Raw genomic sequence first — 9,373 nt, forward strand, 5'->3', positions numbered from 1 at the left:
TTTTTAGTTTGTTTTTTGAGACAATGTTTCTCTTTGTAGCCTGAGATCCCCCTGCCTCTGTCTCCTGAGTGCTGGCATTAGGCATGCATTGCTACATTGCTATCGGCTGCCTCCTCTATCACCTCTGCCCTGCATATGTCTGTCTGTCTGTCTGTACATATTTATTTATTCTGTACTTTTAGGCTCTTCTCCAACACTTGTGTCCATAATGAAATCACTTTGTTTGGGGATGCCTAAGGATATGGTGATGCGCTGCCAGGAGGCTGGAAAGAAAGTACTGGTAAGATTTAAACAATTAATTAAACAATTTAAACCAAAAATGTGAATTAACATGCAGGAAGAGATCAGATCTGGAGACTTGCCTCTCCTTGCTGCAAATGCTTATGAGGCTGCAATTGCTAATAGGTGTCACCCTGCACTAAGGATATCCACCTGTCCACATTTCCAGCCACAAGACGGTCTTGGCGTCTTGCCAGCCTCCAGCACCTGGCTCCACCTGGGCATCAGTGCACCACCCCTGCCTTAACCCCAATAGCCGAGACTACAAGTGTCAGCTGCCATACTTGGGAGAAACTATATCTTTTCTTTCTTTCTTTCTTTCTTTCTTTCTTTCTTTCTTTCTTTCTTTCTTTCTTTCTTTCTTTCTTTCTTTCTTTCTGTTTTTTGAAACAGGGTTTCTCTGTGTAGCCCTGGCTGTCCTGGAACTTACGTTGTAGACCTGGCTGGCCTCGAACTAAGAAATCTGCCTGCCTCTGCCTCCCAAGTGCTGGGATTAAAGGCATGCGCCACCACTGCCCAGCTCAGGAGATTTTCAAAATGAAGTTTTTGGTTTTTTGTTTTTTTTAGATTTATTTATTATATGTGAGTACACTGTAGCTGTCTTCAGACACACCAGAAGAGGGCGTCAGATCTCATTACAGATGGTTGTGAGCCACCATGTGGTTGCTGGGATTTGAACTCAGGACCTTCAGAAGAGCAATCAATGCTCTTAACCACTGAGCCATCTCTCCAGCCCCAAAATGAAGTTTTTTTTGAGTAGGTACATTAATGCAATTAAGTTTTAGGTCTGGGGTGGGGGATGGTAAATCAAACTTGAGCTTTAAAAGGTTCCAAGCTTTGTTTGAGTCCCAGTGTGGTGACATGCCTGCTCTTTCTGCTGTTATAGAATCAGGTGTTCATGGACCTGCTCAGGAGGCTGAATCTGAGCAATCACGGGTCAGGCACCTTGGGGCTGTAAGTTCAAGGCCAGCCTGGTTACCTTAGTATGGCCCCGTTTCAAGTCATAAATTTAAAGATCTATTATGTTTATTTTATGAGTGTTCTACCTGGATGCGTGAGTGGATGACATGTGTGTGCTTGGTGTGAGCAGGGTCCAGACTGCAGCAGACTTCATGGTGCTACAGTTAGGGATGGCTGTCAGCTGTGTGTGGGTGTTAGAAACAAATATCCCTGAGACTGAATGGAGACTTGGGAGGGAGCTAAGATGTGAGTGGAGAAAGGGTAGAACCGCAGAGATGTTTTCTCATCGGGCAGCAACAGAGATGGAAAGAGTACAACAGCCGTGAACGTGGATTGGCGCTATAGCTCAGCTGCTAGAGTTTTAAACACTCTACCCCAGGATTCAATCAATCATTAGCAGCACAGATCCTCCCAGCTCTCTGGAGTCAGAAGCAGGAGCATTGCAAGTTCAACAGGTTTATTTTCCTGCACCCGTATGCATGGCAGCTCACAACTGTGAGTCTCATTCCGGGGTCACATGCAGGCAATCCATCTATATACAGTAAAAAAAAAAAATTTAAATAAAAGTTCAGGCTCATCCTGGAGGATTCGAGGCTGGCTATCTGAAGCTATCCGTTATTTTTGCAAGGCAAGGTCTTGTTATATGGCTCAGGCAAGTTGGGAACTCATGTTATTTTATATGTGGTGGCTGTGGTCCCTGGATTGAGCACTTTCCTTTAGAGGAACTAGCCACTTGCCACTTCCAGGGCCCAGAGCCCAAGAGGCCCTTGCCTTCTTATGCATTTCTACCTCCCTGTGGGAAAGTTCAGGCTTGATCACTCATTAATGAAAGACACATGAAGGGAGTTGGGGGTGGGCAGAGGCAGAGACAGAGACAGAGACAGAGAGTCTGACTCAGCCAATAGTCAGCACACAGGCCCAGATACTCAAGGTCCTTCTGGACTTTCTACTTCCGTTGAGACTTCAACCCCAGGAACAAATACAGGACAGGAAACAAGAGAGCTGCTAATTTCAATCACAGATCCCCGAGAAGGCAATCACTGTTTTCTGGGTCAGCAGTTGGAAGGAGAGGCAGGTGCATCTTTGTGTGTTCGAGGCTAGTTAGGGCCTATGATCAACAGTGCTTTAGGCCAGCTAGGGCTACATAGTGCCTTAAAAAAAAAGGTAAGAAAGCTTTTCTGCACTCACCTTTATCCTAGCACAGGAAGGCAGAGGCAGGCAGATCTATGTGGTTTCAGAGCCAATCAATTCCGGGAAAAGTCAGAGCTATGTAGAGAGATCCTGTCTCAAAAAAACCCAGACCCAATCCAAACAACAACAAAATACAAAAACAAGAAAAATCTCCCCAAACTCCATACTGTTTTAACCCATAGCTACTAAGTGATAGTGTTTATTATTATTATTGGTTTCTTGAGACAGGGTTTCTATGTAGCCTTGGCTGTCCTAGAACTCACTCTAAACCAGGCTGGTCTTGACTTCACAGATCTGCCTGCCTCTGCCTCATGGGTCCTGAAATTAAAGGCATGTCAGTGCTGTTTATGTAATGATGCTTGTTATACACCAAGAAGGAGGTGAATTCTAAGCTGTGGAAAACAAAGAAGTCCTAGAAAGTATAGTGTTAAGTCAAAAAAATATTTTTAAAGATTTATTTATTATTATATGTGAGTACACTGTAGCTGTCTTCAGACACACCAGAAGAGGGCGTCAGGCACATTACAGATGGTTGTGACCCTCCGTGTGATTGCTGGGATTTGAACTCAGGAACTCCGGAAGAGCAGTCAGTGCTCTTAACCACTGAATCATCTCACCAGCAGCCCCAAATCAAAATTTTTTATTGCTGTGGCCAAATAACTGAGAACAACACACTTCAAGGAGAGAGAGAGAGAGAGAGAGAGAGACACTCCTCTTTGGCTCACAATTTCATACAGCTAGTCTATAATCACCCGGCTCTAAGTTTGTGCCCGCTAAGATGCAGTCTCCCAGATAGTGGAGCATATGGCCGACGGCAGACAAAAGCAGGCATACAGGAAGGGCCCAGAGTGAGCCAGAGCCTCAGGAGCGCCCTCCACCAGTGGCCGACTCCCTAGATTCTAGTTCAAAGGGAGGGATGAAACCACTCACTGATTAACTTGAAGCTGTCTGTGACATACTTGCCGCCCTAAGGTTCTGAGTGTGTTTGTGTTCTGGGCACCGAAAACAAGACTGGCTTCATGCAACTCCGAACTCCGAATAAATTTAAATGCCAGGAAAACAGATGTCATATTTATCTCTTTTAGTGAGCCTGCAACACTGTCTCGACCAGAGCATGTAGAATGTGGGCAATAGCCTTTCTCCTTTTTCTAAGACAAGATCTCTCGGGCTCAAACTCACAGTGTAGCTGGGGCCATGGAAGTTTGGATGCCTGACCTTCCTGTCTTTGCCTCTTAAATTCTTCGATTATAAACCCAGGCTTTTCTTTTCCTTTTTCCCTGTTTTTGGGACAAGGTCTTGTGTGGCTTGATCTTGTATAGCCCATGCTGGTCTCAAAGTCACAGCATCCTCCTGCCTCAGTCAGTATTTGTTGAATAAATGAGTGTTCCGGGTATGATAAGGAAACCTGAGACTGAACACACACTGAAGCAATTTCTCCAAGAACAAGAGAACCCCAGTTCTGTGAAAACAGAGGCCTAGAACCCCCGACCCCACCCCGCTCCTGAGAATGGTTTTCTCTGTGTAGCCCTGGCTGTCCTGAAGCTCACTCTGTCTATCAGGCTGGCCTCAAACTCTGAGATATGCTCCTCTCTGCCTCTAAAGTGCTGGGATTAAATCTATGCTTCAGAGGCCTAGAATCTTTTCAACAAAACCTGTAGCCCAAAGCCACGTGTGGTGGTTCACCCCTCTGATCCAGTGGGGGTCGTAGGCAAGTGGATTCCTGCGAGTTTGAAGCCAGCATGGTTTATAGTTATAGGGAGAGCTGTAGGTCAGCCAGGTTACACCAGCAAGACCCTGTCTCAAAAACAAATAACCACAACGGAAAATTTTCCTTTTCGTTTTGTAATTTCACAACAGGTGTTTCCCATCTGAGATTCACAGCTTCTTTGGCTAGGCAGCAAGTACCTCTAGGACCCCGAGTTCCTTTCTCTTTATGAATGAACAGGCTCAGGACTACGCATGTGCAACTCCCAAAGATCCCGCTCCACGTGAGACCCACCCTTCCCTCCTGTGGGTGACTCCGCCCTCCTCCGTTCTAATAGACCAATGGGGAGCATCGTGTGGGGCGGAGCCGGGAGCCGCCCGGCTAGGTATCCAGCTCCTCTTGTCTCCTCTCCGCCCGCCCCCCCGCCCCCCCGCGCCGGGCTCTCTAGCGTACAGCCCCTGTGTTATGATCACGTGGGCTACCCGGGGCGCGCGGCTTGTTTTGGTTTTCCTTGAGCTTGCTCAGTGTAGCTTCGGTGAGCCGCTGTCCTTCCCCGGGTCCACCTCGGCCTGCATCTTAGTTGATCTTCGGGCTCCCTTGGCCCCCACTCTTAGAGCCTCGCGGGGTGGCGTCCTGTCATGCCGCTGGTGCGCTACAGGAAGGTGGCCATCCTGGGGTACCGCTCCGTAGGTGAGTCCCCGCCCTCCCGAGAGCACCGTGGCTTTGTGGCCAGAAGAGGCGCGCTGTCGCGGAAATGTGACACGAGGACACAATGTGGCTTGGGAAGAAGCAGGGTTTGCAGCCAGGAGATGGAAGGGTGGAGGGATGCTGGAAGAGGAGCGCGCAAGGGTTAAGTGTACCGGGCTGAGGTTGCACCAGTCCCCGCGTTGCTCTGGGAGCGGGGGTGGGATCAGTATTTGAAGGCGTGGTGGAGATATACGCGAGGTAGACAGTCGCAAGTTTCCTTGACCTGGTGCACTAGATCCTGGGTAATCTTTTCCTAAGGTTGAGATGGGGTGTGGCAGGAAGGGCTTCCTGCGGCGTCACTGAAAGCATCGAGTAGCCAAAACGCTGCGGAGTCTACTTGTAAGGATGGTGGTAATAAAAGACCAAGGGAAAGCATTGCTTGGGAGCTCCCACAGTCTGGGACGCTGATTTGGGGTGCCCTTTGGCCCTGGCCACAGTCAGGACAAAAGGTGTGAATATGGATGGGTGATTGTATTACAACAATCTCTGGTCCTTAAAGGGAAGACATCTTTGGCACATCAATTTGTGGAAGGCGAGTTCCTGGAAGGCTACGATCCTACAGTGGAGAATAGTAAGTAGTTGCCGGCCCTCCCCTCCCCCGCTTTTTGTTTAGGAGACAGGGTTTCTTTATGTATCCTTGGCTGCTAGAGCTAGCTCTGTAGACCACCTTGGCTTCAAAATCAGAGATACTCCTGCCTCTGCTTCTGGAATACTGGAATATGCCACTACCACCTGGCATGAGTAATTTTCTTTAGTGTGAAGTGGATGGGACCTAGATAGACCGGGTCCCCTCTCTAACTCCATAATCTAAGATTTCTTTGTTTTGCAAAGAGGCTGGTTTATTTATATGTTCCTCTAATCAGTTCTGGGAATCCTGTTCTAGGGTCTAGAGAGTGGAGTTTGCCAGGTTCTAGTACAGGATAGTATAGATCAGTTGTTTTCAATCTGTGAGTTGAGAGACCCCATTTGCAACTCTGTACCTCCAAAACTATGCACATTGCGATTCAAAACGATAGCAAAATCATGGCTATGAAGTAGCAACAAAAATCATTTTATGGTTGAGGGTTATCACAACTCAAGGAAGTGTTTTAAAGGGTCATAGCATTAGGAAGGTCGAGAACTATAGTTGTTGATGAAGACTATAAGGCTGTGTGTGTCCCTCCTGGGGTCAAGAATATATATATATGTAGCCGGGCGTTGGTGGCGTACGCCTATAATCCCACCACTCTGGGAGGCAGAGGCAGGCGGATTTCTGAGTTCGAGGCCAGCCTGGTCTACAGAGTGAGTTCCAGGACAGCCAGGGCTACACAGAGAAACCCTGTCTCGAAAAACCAAAAGAAAAAAAAATGAAAAAAAAAATATATATGTATTAAGAATGTATATAGGAATGTACATCACTGGCATGACAAAGCACCTCATTGTTTGTTTTTCCAGCTTACAGCAAGACAGTGACTCTTGGCAAAGATGAGTTTCACCTACATCTAGTGGACACAGCAGGGCAGGTACCAGTTGTGGTAGGGTGCCCAAATAGTATAGTTCAGCCCTATATAATGTTTGGTGGTGTGCGTGTGGTTCATGTGGGACATAGTATGAAAAGAAAGGCATTTAGTGGGGCTGGAGAGATGGCTCAGTGGTTAAGAGCACTAACTGCTCTTCTAGAAGTCCCAAGTTCAAATCCCAGCAACCACACAGTAGCTCACAACCATCTGTAATGGGATCTGACACCCTCTTCTAGTGTGCCTAAAGTACAGCTACAGTGTACTTACATATAATAATAAATAAATCTTTAAAAAAAATTTGTATATATCTGGAGAGATGGCTCAGAGGTTAAGAGCACTGACTGTTCTTCCAGAGGACCTGAGTTCAATTCCAGAAACCACATGGTGGCTCACAACCATCTGTAATGGGATCCGATGCCCTCTTCTGGTGTGTCTGAAGACAGCGACAGTGTACTCATATAAAACAAATAAATAAATCATTTTAAAGATAGGAGAAAGGCATTTAGCTGTTAGCAGTGTGCAAGGCTCAGCAGAGCTGCTTCATAAAAACTCGTTTGATGGAGGAGACTGGAGGGAGGAGTGTCCCAGGGAGGGTCACTGTGTGCCGTGCCACCAGCGTATGGCGTTTGAGGACATGGGTGTAAATACCTGTGCTTTTGTGTGCTGCTAGGATGAGTACAGCATTCTGCCCTACTCGCTCATCATCGGGGTCCATGGCTACGTGCTCGTGTACTCGGTCACTTCTCTGCGCAGGTATGTGACTGAGATTTTGAGTGGGGGCTTGTCAAGATGGAACAGTTATCTTAGAACTAAAACCATAGCTCTGTTTCTTATGTCTGAAGCTTCCAAGTCGTTAAGAACCTGTATCAAAAACTACACGAAGGCCATGGTAAGACTCGGTAAGTAGCCCTGGGACACAGAGACACGAGGGCGTAGAAGAAAGCAAAAGGGAGACCTCTTCAAGGAGGCTAGACGCAGGCCATGGCGGCTCGTTTGGAAAGTGTCTAGCCTTGCTGGAGTGGGAGTAGTTTGGGTCCATGGAGCATGGGGAAGGGAATCGTACAAACATAACTGTGGTAACTAACCTGCTTTCTCATCCCAGGCTGCCCGTGCTGCTTGTGGGGAACAAGGCAGATCTATCTCCAGAGAGGTGGGTAAGACTGCTGCTCGGGCAAAGGAAAGTGACTTGTACCGGGGATCAATCAAACTGTATTTCTCCCCAGCTCCGATGCTTGACTGAAACAATTTTACATCTTGATTGGTTTTTGGAGACAGGTTCTTCACCACGTAGCCCAGGCTGTCTTTTTTGTTTGTTTGTTTTTTGTTTTTTTGTTTTTTTGAGACAGGGTTTCTCTGTAGCCCTGGCTGTCCTGGAACTTACTCTGTAGACCAGGCTGGCCTAGAACTCAGAAATCTGCCTGCTTCTGCCTCCCAAGTGCTGGGACTAAAAGCTTGTGCCACCACTGCCTGGCTAGGCTGTTCTTTAACTCCTGATTCTCCTCTAGCTTTCCAAATAGTGCTCGCTGGTAGGTCACCACGTCTAGCTGTCCCCCCCCACCCCACCCCGCATGCTTTTCTTCCTTACTTTGAAGGTCACTTAAGGATAATCCTATCATAATTTATATTTCAGTCTTATATATATTTTCTCTTTCTTCACCTCCTCAAACTGTGGGGGAGGGGTTGTGAATCATCAGAAGGAATCTAAACCCTAAAAAATTTTCAGAGAACTTGCTATCTGCTCCCCATCTTTGTATGTTCCAAATGTGCTTCCAGGGAGGTGCAGGCAGTTGAAGGGAAGAAGCTGGCAGAGTCCTGGGGTGCAACGTTTATGGAATCATCTGCTCGGGATAATCAGGTGCTGAACGGAAAGATAAGACTCTAGCACCAAGGTTAACTGTGTCTACCTTACACACCCTTGGCCATGGGCATAGTTAAGAGGCCCTGTGTTTGCCTCGGGGCTGGTATTGCCTCTGACCCAACTGACTGACTGCCGATCTCATTCCTTGTAGCTAACTCAAGACATCTTCATCAAAGTCATCCAGGAGATTGCCCGTGTAGAGAACTCTTACGGCCGGCCGGACCGCCGATGCTACCTTATGTGAACCCTTGACATGGAATAACCCGCCCTGTTTCTGCCGCGGGCATTGTCCAGCCTGCAGCAGTGGGGCAGACCCTCAGGACTTAACTGCTATGGTTGCTGTGTCCCTCGTCCTCTGGGCACACAGTGTGGCACCCTCATTTTTGCACACTCATCCCAGGTTCTGGTAGCCTGGATGTTAATGTTTACAAAGGGGCAAGATGTCTCAGGGACACTGGCTTCTAACGCTTGTTTGCTTGCTTCCTTCCTTTCTTTTTCTTTTCTTTTTCCTCCCGAGACAGGCTTTCTCTGTATAGCCCTGGCTGTCCTGAAACTCACTGTGTAGACCAGGCTGGCCTCGAACTCAGAAATGCCTGCCTCTGCCTCCCAAGTACTGGGATCAAAGGCGTGCGCCACCAACTCCCAGCACACTTTGGTTTTCTAAATAAATTTTTATAGTCTGTACAGTTGGGATACGAGCCTTGGGCATTGATTTCCCAGGACCCACTCCTGGGTGGATTTTAGGTGTTTGTTGGGTAAGGGTGTTGGTTGCTTGGTATTTCTGAAGTAGAGCTGTCTGCTGGGGTAACAATGTATATTTCCAAATAAACTGAGAAATTTTTTGTTGTCTTTTTTGTGTCTGGGGGAGCTGAGGACTGCTGTCTCCCATGGACTCTTGTCTTACTCCTCACTAAGGACCCCACCCTAAGACTTAACTACTCCTACTTGCCTTTTTCATCGATTTTGGTGTTTCTTTTTTGTTTGTTTGTTTGTTTGTTTTTTTACTTCACCAAGTTCTATTGAGCTGCCCCACCCATCTAAGTTTGTGGGTTCTAAAGATCCCCTTAACTACAGATACACCGCCCTCTAGTGGCTAGTTGCCATATGCTGATTAGTTGTTGTCCTGGGACCTTA

General features: G+C 47.3%; 1 protein-coding gene across 1 annotated transcript; it reads left to right on the forward strand.

The window, feature by feature from the left end:
- The first annotated feature begins 4,576 nt into the window (after positions 1 to 4,576).
- On the forward strand, positions 4,577 to 9,081 carry Rhebl1 (RHEB like 1). Its single transcript, XM_052160232.1, has 8 exons — positions 4,577 to 4,825; positions 5,382 to 5,453; positions 6,317 to 6,384; positions 7,052 to 7,134; positions 7,224 to 7,280; positions 7,484 to 7,531; positions 8,155 to 8,236; positions 8,391 to 9,081. The coding sequence occupies exons 1-8, from the start codon at positions 4,774 to 4,776 to the stop codon at positions 8,481 to 8,483; spliced, it is 555 nt and encodes a 184-aa protein (XP_052016192.1). The 5' UTR covers positions 4,577 to 4,773; the 3' UTR covers positions 8,484 to 9,081.
- The last annotated feature ends 292 nt before the right edge of the window (positions 9,082 to 9,373 follow it).

The sequence above is a fragment of the Apodemus sylvaticus genome, chromosome 17, assembly GCF_947179515.1.
Source record: "Apodemus sylvaticus chromosome 17, mApoSyl1.1, whole genome shotgun sequence".
Classification (NCBI taxonomy): Eukaryota; Metazoa; Chordata; class Mammalia; order Rodentia; family Muridae; genus Apodemus; species Apodemus sylvaticus.